The sequence below is a fragment of the Ranitomeya variabilis genome, chromosome 1 (genome assembly GCF_051348905.1).
Source record: "Ranitomeya variabilis isolate aRanVar5 chromosome 1, aRanVar5.hap1, whole genome shotgun sequence".
Lineage (NCBI taxonomy): Eukaryota > Metazoa > Chordata > Amphibia > Anura > Dendrobatidae > Ranitomeya > Ranitomeya variabilis.
The window spans coordinates 686,669,327-686,689,931 of record NC_135232.1 but is presented as its reverse complement, the minus strand read 5'-3'; the positions used below and the strand labels follow the sequence as shown (position 1 = coordinate 686,689,931).

The window sequence follows — 20,605 nt, the reverse complement described above, 5'->3', positions numbered from 1 at the left end:
CCTAACTAGGGCTCTAGTGTAGAGGTAGTGGCTTGATATCTTGCAAAAAAATCTTTAAAGATCTGTCCAGATTTACCAATAAAAGAAGCATTAAATGGGGGGTGGTCCTAATCAGGCTGGTATACTTATGTTGAAAATTTGTGACCGAATAACCTTACTATCCTAATTTTAAAACGAGCATTTTACTGAGTGATTTATTTAACCCCTTATTGCTCTATGATGTATTACATAATTGAGTGAGTGTGGGTGTATGGGGCTGGCTCAGGAGCGCAGCTTTCTGTATAGTGGACCGATCCCCACCTCCCCAGACATGATCCCAAGGTGCTTATACTATGACATGGCAGTCAGTGGCCTGCAACAGGTAATCACCTATGGAAACTAAAAAATAAAGTAAAAAAAATGTATAAAATGTATTCACTTATTTTTACTATAAAATATATATATATATATTTTATTTAATTTTTTTTTTTTTTTAAAAGCATATTTGCCATAACCCCACTGTAAAGTTCAGTCAAGTAAAATGGCATTAAAGAGCTTGCACTAAGTTTAGAAGTTATCCGCTATCCACAGGATGGGACCAACATCGGTTCAACCCATAAGGTAAACACCATAAAGAAAAAAATACTGCTGTTGCAAAAAAAAGCGGAAAGAAGTGTAAAAAAAAATTACAGAAATATGTCTGAGGTCTGAAGAGGTTTAAGAATTTATAAAATAATAAATAAAAAAGTAATAACTGGAAACAATACTTAATACAGTGAGACCTATAGTTAAGAGTAAAAGAAGATACAAGAACAAAGAAAATTACAAGGAAATGAAAAACAGGAAGAAAAAAGAAAAGGTAACAAAAGAACTATAAAAAGCTGGGGAAAAAAAAGACAGAAGCGAAGGGGAAAGAAACGGGAGGGCAGACAGAAAGCAATGCGCGAGGAAGCGCTGAGGATTTTCCATTTACATAGAAGAGGCAGGCATTAATGTGTTAGGGTCCAGCTGAAAAGCAGAAGAGGATAACTGCTCCATTTGAGGCAGAATTTGGACAGATTGGCTGCTCCCATGTTCTTTTCCACGAGTAGGAGACATTAGAATCTCCCTTTGTGACTTTCTTATAGGCTTTTTACCTGACGAGCAATGACCCGAGTTGCATTGCAAAAGGGCTCCTCTGATACAAAAAAGAAATTAACTACCCCCTGCTTTAAGACAATTTTCTCCCTGAATAAAGTGGATCTCAAAGGTTATATATCTGGGAGCCGTCCTAATTGAGCAATGTTCTATTGAGAAATGTATTATCACAGACAATTGCACCTGTAATTTCTGTCTCTTCAGCTCGCACGGTGCGTTTTCCCGTGATGAGCGGGCAAAATTAAGAAGCTCTTCATAAAAACTTGTCATTTTGTTATTCAGGGCAGTAGAAAGACTTTCATATTGCTGCTGTCCTTCTAGGCGACTTTCCAGCATCTGAATTTTATCCTAGAAGTAAGAAGAAGGAATCAATGAGTGCGTCATCCATACGGGTCCTGGATCAGGAATGACCCCCAGCGTAAAACTAGAGGGGAGACAACTAAAAATCCAATGTCCTGCTATAATGTGCAAAGGGCATTTGTTCCTACATTTAAGTACTTGACCAGTAACTACAAGGTCTAGACTGGTTATGTCGGGTTCATTTATTGGTTACAACTGGTTTTGTGTGGTGTTAACACTTCTACATTTTAGAATCCATGTTATGGCAGAAAATCCCAGTTACCAAAGCCACAGCATACATACCATATCCAGACACAGCACACATACCCCAGCCACAGCACACACATCAAAGCCACAGAGCACACATCCAAGTCACAGCGCACCAGCCACAGAGTACGAGACAGAGCACACACGCCACAGCACACACGCCACAACACACACACCACAGAAAACACAGTCCAACCACAGAACACATGCCCCAGCCACAGCACACATGCCCCAGTCACAGCGCATATTCAGTAGCCACAGAGCACATATTCCAACCAAACAGAGCATATACCCCAGCTACAGCGCACACACCACAGCTACAGCGCACACACCCCAGCCACAGAGCACACATCCCAGTCACAGAGCACACATGTCCCATCCACAGCGCACACGTCCCAGTCACAGCGCACACACCAAAGCCACAGCGCACACAACAAAGTTATAGCGCATACACCAAAGCCACAGCGCACACACCAAAGCCACAGTGCACACGTCCCAGTCACAGCGCACACACCAAAGCCACAGCGCACACGCCACAGCACACACGTCCCAGTCACAGCGCGCACACCAAAGCCACAAAGCACACACCACAGCACACACGCCCCAGCTACAGCACAGCCCATACCCCAGCCACAGAGCACACATCCCAGCCACAAAGCTCACATGCACCAGGCATGGCGCACGCGCCCGAGCCACAGCGCACACGCCTGAGCCACAGCGCACCCGCCCCAGCCACAGTGCACATGCTTCAGGCACAGCACACACCCATCAACTACAGCGCACATGCCTCAGCCACACCGCACATATCGTAGCCTCAGAGCACATACCCCTGCCACAGCGCACATGCCCCAGTCACAGTGCACATGCCCCAATCAAAGTGCACATGCCCCGGCCACAGCACACATTATAGCCACAATGCACACACCATAGCCACAGTGCACATAGCATAGCCACAGAGCACACAACATAGCCACAGCGCACACACTAAGGCCACAACGCACACACCAGAGGCACAGCACATATAATAGCCACACTGCACACACCATAGACACAGTGCACATAATAGCCACAATGCACACCGTAGCCATAGTGCACTCACCACAGCTACAGCACAGGGAGCATGGCCACAGCACATACACAATAGCCACAGCACACGTAATATAGCCACAGAGCACGCAGCATAGCCACAGCGAACACACCATAGCCACAGCACAGGTAGCATAGCCACAGTGCACACACCAGAGCCATAGCACAGGTAGCATAGCCACAGAGCACACACCGTAGTACACAATACAACAGTCCCAGTGTACACACCATCGCCATAGGACAAGTGCTCTAACCAAGGCGCACACACCATAGCCCAGGACAACCTTCCAAACCTCCCATGGCTGTCACAAGCATACCAAAGAATCAGGCCATGTGATCGCCATGGGGCCCTTGGAGATACAGGGGCCAGCTCTGCCGGTTTCTTCACCTTTGTTCCCCAATGGCAAGAACCTTTACAAGGTTGCCCAACAACAGATAAGAATTGTTTGGCCCAAGACTCAGGCAAAGGGCATGGAGTGAAGAAACAAACACCGGGCCCTTCTGTCCTGACTGGCAGAGCAGGACACTTGAACCCATTTTGTTTTTGCCATGCACCACTGGGTCTCGAAGTTGCAATTATAGCAAATATAAATCTTGCAGCAGCAGTGACCCAGCCAGAATATGTTTCTTCAAGGCATTTTACTCAAGGGACAACCTGAAAGTTCACCACTATAAATCTGAAAATGCGGCAGAATTATTTGTTTCACAGACATTGATCTGAGGACTTCTTTGTAATTCATACCACTAAGGTCCATAATTCAGTGGTTTTGGCTGATTTATGTCCAGGAAAAGCTGCCATTGAGTCCTTCCCTCTTATGAGCAGATTGCCTTCGGCATTTTGGGTCATTTTTTTAACTTACATGCATGTATTTTTTACTAAAATTCATTTTTGTAATTGTTTTCCATTAAAAAAAATGTTACACCATTTGCCTTCTACATCCTTTGTGTCTATTGTTGGCTGCAGAATTAGGTAACTGAGAGTCTGTCAGTAAGCTCCTTCTGACTGTCCAACGGGTGAGTTTCTATCTCTTATCTGTCTTTTTCTGAGCTCCTCTCAGCTTACTTCCAGTATGACCACAGACCACTTTAAACTTAAAGGAGCCTGTAGAAGCCATACGGTGTAATTTGTAATGTGACCAATTTGCAAAAATGATTTCTAGCCAAAAATACATGAGCTAAAGTAAAAAATGTAGGTTGAAGCCATCAATATTTGATTAGTGAGGGTTCAAAGCTCCTGAGCCCCTCGATCAGCTGATTATTGAATGTTAATCTCGTACACTGCAACGTTCACTTGAACAGGACTGCGCTGGACTGGGTATCCGCACCGTGAGCGGTCATCATCATATACGATGTGGGGCTGTATTAGGGTTAACAATGAAGGAGATGTGATGCTTGCCGATTCATCGCAGACCCCTTTATTCAGCTGATTTATGGGGCTGCCGATCAGACATTGAGAACTTATCCTAAGGAAAGGTCGTAAATATTGAGATCCCCCCAAAAACACCTAAAGGAGCAAATGTCTTGCCTGCAAATCCAACATGAAAGTTTCCAGTAGCATCTTGACTTCCAGCCAGTGACCATGATGTCCAGTGCCGGCAGAGGATATCCTCACCGACAATATCCTCATCATGTCCTGACTTTCCTGGAGAAGCTCTCTGAAGCTTCTGAGCTGCTTTTCATTGTCTGGTAGTCGGGGTTGGAGGTCCGGGCTTAGCTTTTCCCGTCTCTTCTGTAACGTGGCCAGTCTCAGCCTCAGAGCTTCGCTCCCGGTTTCGGCTTGTGGTTCCTCCTGTGCCTGTGCCTCCTCCTGGAAGTCAGCCCTAGGTGGTATAACAAGGTTTGCATTAGTAAAGGTGACATGTAGCTATTCGTACAATAGAAGATACCCCATGCTTGTTACCTCTTGGGTCCCACCACCAAAGTAATGGTGTCACTTTCTTTTTTGTCTTTTGCAACGGTTTCAGGTTCTACCTCCGATACAGAGATCTTCGCTAATGTCGGAGCTTGGGGCTCAGACTGGTAAAAGCAAAAAAGTATGAAAAAGGGTTAATAATATTTCCAAATGCCTAATGTATCAGTACAAGTATTTATCTGTATTGGTTATCTTTATTCTTGAGGTTATTAGAGCAGGCGAAAACGGTCTAGAGATATTAGTATTCAGTGGGTACACATGTCTATGGTCTTCTGGCAAGTTATCCAGTTCTGAGCACCTTGAAGGGACTGATAACAGGGAACATCACACACTTCAACAGGTTCTAAGCTGCAGTACCCAAGAATGGCCACAAGGAATGCTGTTCCAGCTCCTTACACTGAATTTCTTGGCACTGCAGGAGTGGTTAATAGCTAATCGGTGGGGTCGCTACCGATCTGATATTAGTGACCTATCCTGAGGATAATTCATCAGTATTATAGTCCTGCTGGAAAACCCCTTTAACCCTTAACATACTGGCAAATCATTTTTTCATAAATTCTAGAAAACCTCTTTTTAAAGATGTATTCACTCATTAAATGTTATGGCATATCACTATAAAATTCTGAAAAGTGCAGATCGGACCTGTAGAAGTAAGATTAGAAAGTGATGGCATATTCAAGCAAATAGGTCACTATCCATCAGGTGAATACCCCGTAAGGGAAATGTATCATCATAAAATAAGCTATAGTTTTTTATGTTGTGTATATTAAAAAAAAGCAAATTTTTCTTTTCATATCACAATCTGTATTTAAAAAAAACAAAACCTTAAAACTTTCATACTGGCCACAGATGCATTTTTAGACCCACGTTTCCTGTCCTTTCAGGAAGAGTTTTCAGAAGTCTCATTATCTTCACAGACAGGATTAGAATGAAAGGCAACCTCTCTATACCCATGTGATAACACACAATTCACCAATCACAACAGGTGATGTCACATCTCCCTGCTCCATCTCCCTTCAGAATAGTTTTTGCACACGCTCATTAAATGCTTCAATACAAAAGATCCGGTCAGAGTCTAATGTACATGTGCACTTCCTGAAACAACAAGAAGTTAAAAATCTAAAAAAGCCCCAGTCGCCGTTGAGGGAATTGCAAGATTTCTCATTTCTATTTTGAATACAGATTGTGATATGAAATAAATTGGCAAAAATAACACAATTAACACCAAAACCTGATTTATACAATAGGTCATTTTCTGATGACACTTTCCCTTTAAGGATCAAATTACAACTCTAGAATATCAATGCAGGGTCATAGTAAGCCATGAAGGATTCACCTCATTTCTTGTCACCTCTTGTAATTCTTTGGCCCATGTACAACTATCTGGTGAGTCAGACGCTGTGGACATAGCTGACACATTCTCCTTTCCAGAATTTTCAGACACAATCGTAGCTATCACTGAGAGTTTATTCTCCAGAGAATCCTTAATGACCTAATTAGGAGAAGAAAAAGTAGATTAATATACAATATATATGTATATAGTGAAAGTATTACTTCTGAAGCCACATTAACCCCTTCATGCAGCAAAAAATGATCGTTTCTGTGCCTTTTCTTTACCTTCCACTATTCAGGGCACTGTGCCTGTCCACATTTTTTCATGTTACACCCACAAACTTAAATGTATTTTATTGTGATTTTATGTGATACCAACACTAAGGAGCAAGTATTTGAGATGTGTAAAGGAAATGATACATGGTTTTCTAAATATTTTAAAAATATAAATGTGAAAATTGTGACGCGCATTTGTATTCAACCCGAGTCAATGCTTTGTAGGACCATCTTTCGCTGCCTCAAGTCTTTTGAGGTCTGTCTGTACCAGCTTTGCATATTTAGAGGTGACATTTTTGCCCATTCTTCTTTGCACACTCGCTCTAGCTCAGTGAGATTGCTTGGGACATCTGTGATCAGCAATGTTCACATCTCGTCACAGATTCTCAGTGGGTTAGGTCTGGACTGTGATTGTGACATTCACACATATGACTATACTTTAATCTAAACCAGGAGTGGGGAACCTCAGGCTCCAGGGCCATATACGGACCTCGATGACCTTTTATCAGGCCCCCGGGCAGATTCTCAGGGACCGCATTCTTGGGCAGGGAGGTGTATTGTGATTACAACCAGCTCATTAATTTCTTCTTGCTCTGTTAGCACACACACGCAGTGTTCACTACTGAACACTGAAGGGCATGCAATGAAAGATTACGTCCTGAAACCAGTGCCAGAGTCAGGATGTACTTTGTGTACGGCCCCCGAAGGACGGTATAAATATCCAAATGGCCCCACCCCGGATCTAAACCATCCATTGTAGCTCTGGCAGGATGTTTAGGGTCGTTGTCCTGCTCAGAGGTGAACCTACACCCCAGTCTCAAGACTTTTGTAGCTTCTAACAGGTTTTCCTCCAGGATTGCCCTGTATTTAGATCCATCTTCCCATCAACTTGCACTCAGGATTTTATTCAGTGGTATCAAACTTCAGGGGGCTGACTACAAATGCACTTCACAATATTCACATTTATATTTTTTAAATATTTTGAAAAACATGTATCATTTCCTTTACACTTTGCAAACACTTGCTTCTTTGTGTTGGTATATCACATAAATCCCAATAAAATACATTTAAGTTTGTGGGTGTAATGTGAAAAAAAAATGTGGAAAAGAGTATGAATACTTTTTCAAGGCCTGGAGTATATCCTGTAAGCCATACTGCATAAATACCGCGATCCTCACTTACCACAATAACAATTATTGTATATACATAATGAGTGCTATATACTACTTTTATTTTTTACCTGCAGTTCAAATGGTAGTTCATCACTTTGCAAAAGTTTCTGTATTTCTATGGATTTCTGACTCATTTCCTCCAAAAGTTTCTCTTGATTCTGGAGCTCAATCTGAAAGCAAAGAAAAACAAAAAATATTTAGCATATTTCCACATTATATTTTTGTTTTGAGTATCAGGAAAGAAAATCTCATTTAATCTAGAACTCAAACATAGAACGTCAGGAGTGTCGGGAAATACTAATAGTCCTGGGGAGTTGTGGTCAGTGCTCAATAGTTACTGATTATTGGGGATAAATACATAGAACTGGAGAAACAAATGGGTTACTCTGTGCTGCCGTGCAGAAAAAAAGGCAGATATAGAGGGAAAAAAATAGGTGGGACTGGGCACAAAACTGCTCGGCCACCCCAAGGGTGCACCAAGCGCCTGTGCTTGGTTTGAACAGTTATTTTGTTCTGACGGACTACAAATAAGGTCTCTATAAAGAGATTAACCTGCTTGTTGATGGTTTCCATGTAGTAAAGCATTTTATTTACAGCGCACAAGGTAAAAGCAAACTGGAACACAAAATCTGTAAACAATTACTAATTATTCCTCGTCTCATCCATCTCACAGTGAATACTTACATGTAGAGATCGCACATCATCACTGGTAAGATTTGCACTTTCCAAGAGCTTCATTTTTCCTTCTGTCCAAGGCTCCATGTCTTGTGAGAGAACAAGGACTCTGTTCCATAGGCAGACGGCACTTTTTAGGTTTTCATCACAGCCGTCTCGTTTTTCGCATACCTGCAAGAAATTCCGCAGAAATAATATACTGAAGATACATTATGTACTATGATACATTTTCATCTTTTACAAACGTTTTTGAATTATGCTTTTGCTGTTTATTGTGGATTCTTTGCATTTTACTTTTATTTTTATAAGACCAAAAAAAAGAAAGAAGAAAAGATGAAATAACTATCCTAAGGGTACCCATTAAACCTTCAAATGCTGTCAGCCAAACGCTAAACTTAAAGGGGCTCAGTGTTGTGAATTCTGCTCTTGGGGTCCCTCCGGTGGTTGTTAGTGGTAGTGCAGTGGTCTCTGGATTATAGGCCAGGGCAGGTGTTTCTGCTTATTGCAGCTCTATTAGGTATTTAGGTTTGTAGGATCCATCAATCCCTGCCAGTTGTCCATTGTATCTTGGAGGGATTGCATCTCTGTCTGGCTCCACTGCCCTGCTGTCATTTCAGTTAAGATAAGTGCCTTGTTTTGGTTCTCTGTATCACGCAGGCAGTGTGCTTTTATGTGCAGTGCAATCTATTGTGTTTTTGTCCAGCTTGACTTGTTTGGATTTTTCTGTCATGCTGGTTTCTCTGGAGATGCAGATATACATCCTATGTCTTTAGTTAGATGTAGTATTTAGTATTTTCTGCTGTGGAATTTTCTAGTGTTTTAATACTGACCGCTTAGAATTCTGTCCTATCCTTTCTATCTAGCTAGAAGGGCCTCTTTTGCTAAACTCTGTTTTTTCTGCCTGTGTACGTATTTCCTCTTAAACTCACAGTCAATATTTGTGGGGGGCTGCCTATCCTTTGGGGCTCTGCTCTGAGGCAAGATAGGATTTCCCATTTCCATCTTTAGGGGTATTTAGTCCTCCGGCTGTGTCGAGGTGTCTAGGCCTGGTTAGGTACATCCCACGGCTACTTCTAGTTGCGGTGTCAGTATTAGGATTGCAGTCAGTACAGGTAACACCTACTCCAGAGATAGTCTCATGCGGCTCCAGGGTCACCGGATCATAACACTCTCTCATCAGAAAATTAATTAAATGTTTAATTTAGGTTTATGTGTTACATTACTTTTTTGTTGTTTTTTTTTTTTTTTTTTGGAAAGGTTTTTATTTTTCATATCATAATTTTTATTCCAAAATTAGTAACCATGCAATTTTCGCGCTGGCCACTGAGGAAATATTAGACTTATACAATGTGTTTTTTTTCAGGAAGAGATTTCAGCAGACTCCTTATCATCAGAGGCAGGTTTACAATCTCAGGTACAGAGATCACAGGATCCACCAATCACAATAGGCAATGTCACAGCTGACTCTGCTCCCCTCCCTGCAAAATGACCTCTGCACACACTGATTAGACATGTCAATACAAAACCTATTACACAATGCAGCAAATGTACATGTCAACGGGAGGCTAGGGTGTAAAAAAAGTCCAGGGTGGCCGGTGTGAACAATGTAAGATTTCTATTTTTTTGGCAACATAGTTTCCTTGAGGGAAAGAAGAAGCGGAACCGCGAGTTGTGAACAGGACTGTTGCTAACTGGACAGTAGTACTGAGATGGGCAGTGGTGAAGGAGAGTGAAACAGCGGAGACAGAGAACAAACGAGTAACGAGAAAGGAATAGAGATGAGGAGATGTTCCGTATAGTGAAGGAAGCTATCTACGGTATATAATCCCCACAAAGTTATCCTTCAGTAAAAAGTTTATTTTTGACTGATGGTCTCCCTCATTGAAGTCCTCAAAATCTGGTCCTGGCCAATCAAAGTAATCGATAAAATGAGGCCTTCAAGGGCGTAGTGCCATCATGGCACAAGTCCACGCACCTAGCCGAGGCATAAGAGAAGAGTACCTCGCCCACGACTACCACCCCTCCCCATCATGTATTAGGTCTTGTTCACACCTGAGCATTACAATTCCATGTCTCCATCCTGTCCTTAACCCCTTCATGACCCAGCCTATTTTGACCTTAATGACCTGGCCATTTTTTGCAATTCTGACCAGTGTCCCTTTATGAGGTAATAACTCAAGAACGCTTCAACGGATCCTAGCGATTCTGAGATTGTTTTTTCATGACATATTGGGATTCATGATGGTGGTAAATTTAGGTCGATAATTTTTGCGTTTATTTGTCAAAAAAAAGGAAATTTGGTGAAAATTTTGAAAATTTTGCAATTTTCAAATTTTGAATTTTTATTCTGTTAAACCAGAGTTACAGTATGTGACAAAAAAATAGTTAATAAGTAACATTTCCGACATGTCTACTTTACATCAGCACAATTTTGGAAACAAAATATTTTTTTGCTAGGAAGTTATAAGGGTTAAATTTTGACCAGTGATTTCTCATTTTTACAACAAAATTTACAAAATCATTTTTTTAGGGACCACCTCACATTTGAAGTCAGTTTGAGGGGTCTATATGGCTGAAAATACCCCAAAGTGACACCATTCTAAAAACTGCACCCCTCAAGGTGCTCAAAACTACATTCAAGAAGTTTATTAACCCTTCAGGTGTTTCACAGCAGCAGAAGCAACATGGAAGGAAAAAATGAACATTTAAATTTTTAGTCACAAAAATGATCTTTTAGCAACAATTTTTTTATTTTCCCAAGGGTAAAAGGAGAAACTGGACCCCTAAAGTAGTTGTCCAATTTGTCCTGAGTACGCTGATACCCCATATGTGGGGGGGGGGGGGGAACCACTGTCTGGGCGCACGACAGGGCTCGGAAGGGAAGGAGCGCCATTTGACTTTTTGAATAAAAAATTGGCTCCAATCTTTATCGGACACCATGTCGAGTTTGGAGAGCCCCTGTGTGCCTAAACATTGGAGCTCCCCCACAAGTGACCCCATTTTGGAAACTAGACCCCCCAAGGAACTTATCTAGATGCATAGTGAGCACTTTAAACCCTCAGATGCTTCACAAATTGATCCGTAAAAATGAAAAAGTACTTTTTTTTCACAAAAAATTTCTTTCAGCCTCAGTTTTTTTCATTTTCACATGGGCAACAGGATAAAATGGATCCTAAAATTTGTTGGGTAATTTCTCCTGAGTACACTGATACATCACATGTGGGGGTAAACCACTGTTTGGGCACACGGTAAGGCTCGGAAGGGAAGGAGCGCCATTTGACTTTTTGAATGAAAAATTAGATCCAATCGTTAGCGGACACCATGTCGCGTTTGGAGAGCCACTGTGTGCCTAAACATTGGAGCTCCCCCAAAAGTGATCCCATTTTGGAAACTAGACCCCCCAAGGAACTAATCTAGATGTGTGGTGAGCACTTTGAAGCCCCAAGTGCTTCACAGAAGTTTATAACGCATAGCCGTGAAAATAAAAAATATTTTTTCTTTCCTCAAAAATAATTTTTAGCCCAGAATTTTGTATTTTCCCAAGGGTAACAGGAGAAATTTGACCCCAAAAGTTGTTGTCCAGCTTCTCCTGAGTACGCTGATACCCCATATGTGGGGGAAACTACTGTTTGGGCACACGTCTGGGCTCGGAAGGGAAGTAGTGACGTTTTGAAAAGCAGACTTTGATGGAATGCTCTGCGGGCGTCACGTTGCGGTTGCAGAGCCCCTGATGTGCCTAAACAGTAGAAACCCCCCACAAGTGACCCCATTTTGGGAACTAGACCCCCAAAGGAACTTATCTAGATGTGTGTTGAGCACTTTGAACCCCCAAGTGCTTCACAGAAGTTTATAACGCAGAGCCGTGAAAATAAAAAATAATTTTTCTTTCCTAAAAAATAATTTTTTAGCCCGCAATTTTTTATTTTCCCAAGGGTTACAGGAGAAATTGGACCCCAAAAGTTGTTGTCCAGTTTGTCCTGAGTACGCTGGTACCCCATATGTGGGGGTAAACCACTGTTTGGGCACACATCGGGGCTCGGAAGAGAGAGAGCACCATTTGACTTTTTCAACGCAAGATTGGCTGGAATCAATGGTGGCGCCATGTCGCGTTTGGAGACCCCCTGATGTGCCTAAACAGTGGAAACCCCTCAATTCTAACTCCAACACTAACTCCAACACACCCCTAACCCTAATCCAAACTCTAACCATGACCCTAATCACAACCCTAACCCCAACACACCCCTAACCCTAATCCCAACCATAACCCTAACCACAAGCCTAACCCTAATCTTAACCCTAATTCCAACCCTAACCCCAACACACCCATAACCCTAATCCCAACCCTAACCACAACACACCCTTAACCCTAATCCCAACCCTAACCATAACCTTAAACACAAGCCTACCCTAACCCCAACACACCCCTAACCCTAATCTTAACCCTAATTCCAACCTAAGGCTATGTGCCCACGTTGCGGATTTGTGTACGGATTTTTCCGCACCGGTTTTGAAAAATCCGCAGGTAAAACGCACTGCGCTTAATCTGCGGATTTACCGCAGATTTCCAGTGTTTTTTGTGCGGATTTCACCTGCGGATTCCTATTATGGAGCAGGTGTAAAACGCTGCGGAATCCGCACAAAGAATTGACATGCTGCGAAAAATACAACGCAGTGTTTCTGCGCTGTATTTTCCGCACCATGGGCACTGCGGTTTTGGTTTTCCATAGGTTTACGTGGTACTGTAAACATGATGGAAAACTGCTACGAATCCGCAGCGACCAATCCACTGCGGATCCCCAGCCAAATCCGCACCGTGTGCACATAGCCTAATTCTAACCCTAATTGTAACCCTAACCCTAATTCTAACCCTAAGTGCAACCCTAACCCTAATTCTAACCCTAATTGCAACCCCAACCCTAATTGCAACCCTAACCCTAATTGCAACCCTAACTCTAATTCTAACCCTAACCCTAATTGCAACCCTAACCCTAATTCTAACCCTAAGTGCAACCCTAACCCTAATTTTAACCCTAATTGCAACCCCAACCCTAATTGCAACCCTAACCCTAATTGCAACCCTAACCCTAATTCTAACCCTAACCCTAAGGGCAACCCTAACCCTAAGTGCAACCCTAACCCTAAGTGCAACCCTAAGTGCAACCCTAACCCTAAGTGCAACCCTAACCCTAAGTGCAACCTTAAGTGCAACCCTAACCCTAAGTGCAACCCTAACCCTAAGTGCAACCCTAACCCTAAGTGCAACCCTAACCCTAAGTGCAACCCTAAGTGCAACCCTAACCCTAAGTGCAACCCTAACCCTAAGTGCAGCCCTAAGTGCAACCCTAACCCTAAGTGCAACCCTAACCCTAAGTGCAACCCTAGCCCTAACCCTAACCCTAGTGGAAAAATAAAAATAAATATATTTTCTTTATTTTTTTATATTCCCTACCTATGGGGGTGATAAAGGGCGGGGGGTTATTTACAATTTTTTTTATTTTGATCGCTGTGATAGAACCTATCACAGCGATCAAAATGTACCTGGAAAGAATCTGCCGGCCGGCAGATTCGGTGGGCGCACTGCGCATGCGCCTGCCATTTTGGAAGATGGCGGCGCCCATGGAGAAGACGGACAGACACCGGGAGGGACATCAGAGCTTGGTAAGTATGGGGGGGGTGGGATCAGAGCACAAGGGGGGATCGGAGCACGGGGGGAGCAGACAGGAGGACGGGGGAGCAGACAGGAGGACAGAGGGGAGCAGGGGACATGACAGGACGGAGAGGAGATCAGTGGCGGTGGGGGGGGGGGCAGATCGGGGTCTCCAGCCATGGCAGATGCTATTGCAGCATCGGCCATGGCTGGATTGTAATATTTCACCAATTTTCATAGGTGAAATATTACAGATTGCTCTGATTGGCTGTTTCACTTTCAACAGCCAATCAGAGCGATTGTAGCAACGGGGGGGTGAAGCCACCCCCCCTGGGCTGAAGCACCCCTCCCCCTGTCCCTGCAGGTCGGGTGAAATTGGAGTTAACCCTTTCACCCGATCTGCTGGGACGCGATCCCTCCATGACGCCACATAGGCGTCACAGGTCGGATTGGCACCGACTTTCATGACGCCTACGTGGCGTCAAAGGTCGGGAAGGGGTTAATGCTGGTAGGATGCTATTATAGCCAGTGGACGCACTTTTGCATCCTTTATGTAACAGACTTGTTTTCACTATAAAAAGAGACACCATAATAGAAACCTGACAGACCCCATTATAGTCCTCAGGGTCCTTCTGGTGTCTTTTGTATTCATTATGTAATGGATCAGTTCTCGGCATGAACTGCAAAACGCAGGTGGGAACCGAGCCTTAATGGAAACTCTGCCCAACCAGAAAAATAATCATTATCTTCCAACAGGATGTAAATACATGGGCTGAATTCAGCCATGGAAAATACTTACATCTAACCACTTATCGATGAGCGCGTTTGCTTCCTCCTGGAATGGAGAATCTTCACATCTCTTTATCTTACTGATCTGGAACTGCAGTTTGTTGCAGACGGAGTTGATCTCTTCTACATATTTAGAGTGATCCTCGATTTCCGGCTTCAGCTCCTGAACCTGCAATGAAGAACCGTTCGTCAGATAAAAGGAGACAGAGACACCTAGTGACATATTCCGGATTTGGTTTTAAGGGACAGTCGAGTTCGTAAAATCATCAGCATCCAAAATACACACGGGAAAATATTTTATAACACTGCTGCAACATCCCGTTATGCAGATATGCATGCCTGGCTAAACTAATATGAATGTCTATAGGAAGGTCAGGGTGGGATGACTTAGGCTGTGTGCATACGTTCCGGATTTTTCACGTAAAACCACGAAAAAAACACATCTATTAAGCATCCTATTTAATAGAATGCAATCCGCAATTTTTGTGCATATGTTGCGTTTTTTTTCCGCGATAAAAACGCATCGCGGAAAAAACGCAGCATGCTCATTAATTTTGCGGATTTTCCGCTATTTAATGCATTGGGAAGCTCAGGAAAAAAATTCAAAAAATCTGCACAAAAAAAGGTGCAAAAAAAGCGATAAAAACGCGCAAAAAACGCATGCGGATTTCCTGCAGAAAAAGTCCGGTTTTGTTCAGGAAATTTCTACAAATAATCCTGATGTGTGCACATAGCCTAAAAGTTGATCAATTTCACAGACTGGACTGAGACTATTGGTTCTTTTAATCAATAGGTCACCAGACTGGTTATTGATTTTGGAAATATTTATGTGGAAAAATTAAGCTGACTGCATGATCTTGTTATAAGCATGGCAGCATGTTTTTTGCATTCAGCTTTAGATAGAAGAGGTTTAGTCAAAATTCTACGTGACAAGTGGTGGCTGAAGAACGTCAATACAGATGTCTCCTTACGTGGCTAGCTCCGGTCACTGTTGTTAGAGGCAGGTCGCAGCTGTTCAAAACAGCCAGCATCCTCCATATATCTTCCATATATACATTCACCACATGTGCCTATATGGTGTATATTTGCACTATCGCAAAGGGGATAAGCACCATAAGGGCATTTGGGCATCATAAAGGGGGTTTACCTGCTGGGACCCACTTATTTGCCAGAATAAAGACCTGGCCTGTACGGCTAAGATCATAAGTGTAAAAAAATTTTGACTATTTTTTCTCATCCAGAAAAAATAAAGACCATTTTTTATCTACATTTTTATACATCAGCAGTAAATAAAATTTACAATACTGAATATAGTTTCCTGGGCTAATAATAAGTGTATCTGTAAAAATTGGATGCAAAATGGATGATCTGTATGAAATCCACTTTTTTTGCACACCCATAGATTTGAATAGGCGACTCTCATCTGACATCCAGAAGAATATGGGACTTCAACCATGACCAGTTTCAAACCAGACCAACTAGTATTCCCATTACCTCCATCATCATTTTATGAAGATTGTCTTTCCCAATATAGGAAGACCGATGAGAAATCGTCATCTCCACTTTCTGAATCAAGGATGTCAGCGTTGTCCTGTGCTGCTGGAAATTGCGAAGGAGTTCGATGATGGCATCACATTGTTCCTTGCTAAAAAATGAAAACAAAAAAAAGTTAGCGGATTATATGGGGTAAAAACAAAACCACGTGTCAAAAAAGTATAACAAATATATATATATTCTTTTTTCATTAAAGAGCCCAAGATTATTACCTCCACCTGAGTGCACTTAAAAAGTAAAAAGTGAACAACAAAAAAAGTGCAAAAGGAGGCAAAAAGGAAATTTGCCTAAAGCTCAATTGGGGTCCCACACCCAATTATCTATAGAAATACAGAGTAATCATTACTGGGGAAACTCTGCACCTTGGACTCAATCTACTCAGGTAGCCCATGGCTTCAATCTTGAGGGTCAGGTTCACTTAACTGTTGATTATATAAGTCACCCGGTGTACACTCCAATGTTTCTACCAAGTGTGCATTTTTGTATTGTTCTACATCAATGGGCCACTTAAAAAAAGACCCATCACTAGGTCAAAAGAAGTACATTTTGGCTCTTATATTATTGTGGCTGCTTCCCTGATTATTCAACTTTTTGTATTTTTTCTAATTCTCTACCCTCTCCTAGTGTATCCTCACCCATCCCCTGTAGACTGTGAGCCCTCGCGGGCAGGGTCTTCTCTCCCTCTGTACTTGTGTGTGCCTTGTATTGCTCATGTTTATTGTACTTGTCTATGTATGCCCTTTTTTCACATGTAAAGCTCCATGTAAGAAAATAATAATAATAATAATAATTGGCCATTAGTTCCAGAGATTTGTTTTTTAATTAAATGCCAATTTTTATGGTCTTTACCTAGCGGACATGGCTCACGGGATCCTCTGAGGTGTGTCTTTCAGCTGTTATGCAATATTACCCTATGCGCACTGCCCCCTTGGTAAAGACCATAAAATTTTGCACTAAATAAAAAAGCTCACATCTTTGGAACCTTATGGTGAATGTAAAAAAAAATAATGGAAGACTCAGGAAAGCAACGGGAATAAAACAAAGTAAAAAAAATTGGCTGAGTTTGACCTGATGACAAGTCTTCTTTATCCTTAGTTAAAAAGCCAAGAAGTGAAAAAAAAAAACAAGAAAAAAAAAACACTTTGCTGTAAAGCCGCAGTATCGAGAAATTGTATATAACAAGCACCAAAGACTTACGTACAAACAGATGGATGTTACGCCCCTTACCTGTGACAAAGATACTGCTGTGTGTCCTCCCACAAGTCCACACACCAAGTCAAATCTTCTGTTTGTAGAGTTTTGAAAACTTTTTGGAAGGTGTCAAAAATTGAATTCTTTTCTTGGTCCAATGTCTCCAATTTTTTCTCAAGCATGATCAAAGACTTCATTCTAAAATAAAATAAGATGAAAACGACTGAACTTAATAATAAATAAAAAAAAAAACAGAGATTTTTGTGTAGTCACAATCCTTTTCTCCGAGCCAATCATTGGGGAACACAGGACCATGGGTGTTATGCTGCTGCCACTAGGAGGACACTAAGTAATACAGAAAGAATAGCTCCTCCCCTGCAGTATACACCCTCCTGCTGGCTCCAAGTGAACCAGTTCGGTAACAAAGCAGTAGGAGCTTAACATTTAACCAGGGTGAACTATGTCAAAACCAAGCCAGCACAGAAAACCAAAGCCGTTAGGGTGGGTGCTGTGTCCCTCAATGATTGGCTCGGAGAAAAGAATTTTACGGTGAGTACACAAAAATCCCTGCTTCTCCTACGCCTCATTGGGGGACACAGGACCATGGGACATCCTAAAGCAGTCCCTGGGTGGGGAACAATCACCTGTAATTGCTCCTTGTACCCAAAGGTTACAGATGCGGCACAGCCGCCTGCAAAATTCGTCTGCCGACGGTCGCATCTGCTGAGGCCTGAGAATGAATATGGAAATGTTTTGTAAAAGTATGCAGACTGGACCAGGTCGCAGCTCTGCAAACTTGTGCTGCCGAAGCTTGGTGCCGGATGGCCCAAGACGAACCCACTGACCGAGTGGAATGAGCCTTAATCCCTGCTGGGACAGGATGACCTCTGACTCGGTAGGACTCCTGAATAGCTGAACGAATCCATTTGGCTATTGTCGCCTTGGAAGCAGGAAACCCCATCCTTGGCCCTTCCGGGAGCACAAAGAGGGCATCTGACCGGCGGAAGGACGCCGTCCACGAGACGTACCTCTTGAGAGCTCTCACTAAATCCAGTGTGTGGAGGGCCTTCTCGAAGCGATGTACTGGTGCCGGACAGAGTTACGGTAAGACAATCTCCTGATTGAGATGGAAGGATGAGACAACTTTTGGCATAAAGGACGGGGATGTTCTCAACACCACCTTATCCTGATGAAAATTCAGGAACGGAACTTGACAAGACAAAGCCGCCAGCTCTGAGAGTCGTCTAATGGACGTGTCCGCAACCAGGAAGGCAACCTTCCATGAAAGAAAGGACAGGAAAACCTCCTGTAGAGGTTCAAAAGGAGCTTCTTGCAAGACTCCAAGGACCAGGTTAAGGTCCCATGGTTCCAACGGCATCTTATAGGGCGGCACCTTATGAGAGACTCCCTGAATGAACGTCTTCACTTGTAATCTGTTGGCAATCCAGCGTTGGAAAAGAACGGACAGGGCTGAAATCTGCCCCTTGAGAGAACTAAGGGCGAGACCTAAGTCCAAACCGGTATGTAAAAATTAGAGGATGGAAGGAATGGAAAATTCAAGAGGAGAATGTCCGTGGTCGTTGCACCAGGAAAAGAAGGTTTTCCAAGTGCGATGATAAATACGGATAGACGTAAGCTTTCTAGCACTGATCATGGTAGAGATGACTTCCGGAGAGGAACCTGCCTGGGTTAGAACCCAGGACTCAATGGCCAAGCCATCAAACACAGGGCCTCGGAGTTCTGGTGGTAAATGGGGCCCTGTGATAGCAGGTCTGCACGATTCGGTAATCGCCAGGGAACATCGGCGACTAGTTGAACTAGTTCCGCGTACCACGCCCGGCGCGGCCAATCTGGCGCAATCAGGATTACTGGTACTCCCTCCGCTCTGATCTTCTTGATGACTCTCAGCAGTAAGGGGAGCGGGGGAAATATGTACGGAAGCCGAAAATGATGCCACGGGAGTACGAGTGCATCTGCCCCGATGACTGTTGGATCGTGGGACCGAGCTATGAAGTCAGGAACTTTGGAATTTAGCCGTGAGGCCACCAGATCCACGTCCGGAGTTCCCCCAAAGATAGCAGATCTGGTGGAAGATCTCCGGATGGAGAGACCACTCTCCGGAGTCAAGGCTTTGACGACTGAGGAAATCTGCCTCCCAATTGTCCACTCCCGGGATGTGAACCGCAGAAATCATTCAGCGGTTTTCCTTGGCCCAACGGAGAATGTAGCCTACCTCTCTCATGGCTGCCATGCTGCGGGTTCCCACCTGTCGGTTGATGTATGCCACTGCAGTGGCATTGTCGGACTGAATCCTGATGGGACGACCCGCCAGGAAGGGATGGAACTGGAGAAGAGCTAACCTGATTGCCCGAATTTCTAAGATGTTGATCGGAAGGCGTGATTCCTGAAGTGACCAGCGGCCCTGAGCAATATGATGTAGGAACACCGCTCCCCAGCCTAGAAGACTGGCATCTCTTGTCATAAATAGCCAATGTACTGGAAGAAAAGACTTCCCTTGATTCAGGGAGGACTTCAATGTCCACCACCTGAGAGACTGTCTGACTCGCTAGGGAAGAAAGAACCGACGGTCGAGGGAGGCCGGGTTCCTGTCCCAAACCGCCAGGAAGGCATGCTGTAATGGATGGAGGTGTAATTGGGCAAATGGAACCGCCTCCATAGCTGCTACCATCCTGCCGAGGACTCTCATACTGAAGCGCAGAGAGTGAGTGCGAGATTGAGAGAGCTTCTGAGCTTCCTGCTGTAAGGCTGAGATCTTTTTAGGGGGAAGAAGCATCAACCCCTGGGACGAATTCAGCATCATTCCTAGAAAGGAAATTCGATGAGCCGGTACTGGGGAAGATTTTTTGAAGTTTATCTTCCAACCCAGGCGAGAAAGAGAATCCATTGTGATGTTCACGACCTCCTTGCAGGCGCTGAAAGAGGGGCCTTTGATGAGGATATCGTCTAGATACGGTAGTACCACCACGCCTCGGGTGTGAAGGATGGCCACGGCGGCCGCCATGACCTTGGTGAATACCCTGGGAGCGGTGGCGAGGCCGAAGGGCAAAGCAACGAATTGGAAGTGTTGTTCCTGAACTGCGAAGCGAAGGAGCCTCTGGTGAGAGGAAAATTGGAATGTGGAGGTACGCGTCCTGGATGTCTATAGACACCAGGAACTCGCCTTTTTCCATGGAGGCGATGACAGAACGAAGCAATTCCATTCGGAACCGTCGTACCCTGAAGAACTTG

The 20,605-nt window shown here is 43.5% G+C and overlaps 1 protein-coding gene and 1 long non-coding RNA gene across 3 annotated transcripts in view; one reads left to right on the top strand and one right to left on the bottom strand.

Annotated features, from left to right (window-relative positions):
• The window catches only part of SYNE2 (spectrin repeat containing nuclear envelope protein 2), a 424,330-nt gene that overhangs the window by 230,048 nt on the left and 173,677 nt on the right, over positions 1 to 20,605 (bottom strand). For both annotated transcript variants that reach the window (XM_077265969.1, XM_077265976.1), the window contains exons 33-41: positions 17,393 to 17,554; positions 16,106 to 16,256; positions 14,622 to 14,780; positions 8,185 to 8,346; positions 7,569 to 7,670; positions 6,057 to 6,212; positions 4,709 to 4,824; positions 4,334 to 4,628; positions 1,300 to 1,464 (exon numbers count right to left, since the gene is read on the bottom strand). In XM_077265969.1, coding sequence (XP_077122084.1) covers positions 1,300 to 1,464; positions 4,334 to 4,628; positions 4,709 to 4,824; positions 6,057 to 6,212; positions 7,569 to 7,670; positions 8,185 to 8,346; positions 14,622 to 14,780; positions 16,106 to 16,256; positions 17,393 to 17,554 — 1,468 coding nt within the window. The remainder of the gene's footprint in view (positions 1 to 1,299; positions 1,465 to 4,333; positions 4,629 to 4,708; positions 4,825 to 6,056; positions 6,213 to 7,568; positions 7,671 to 8,184; positions 8,347 to 14,621; positions 14,781 to 16,105; positions 16,257 to 17,392; positions 17,555 to 20,605) is intronic.
• The window catches only part of LOC143776528 (uncharacterized), a 40,790-nt gene continuing 28,575 nt past the window's right edge, over positions 8,391 to 20,605 (top strand). The window contains exon 1 of the long non-coding RNA XR_013215858.1: positions 8,391 to 9,589. This is a non-coding gene — a long non-coding RNA (uncharacterized LOC143776528). The remainder of the gene's footprint in view (positions 9,590 to 20,605) is intronic.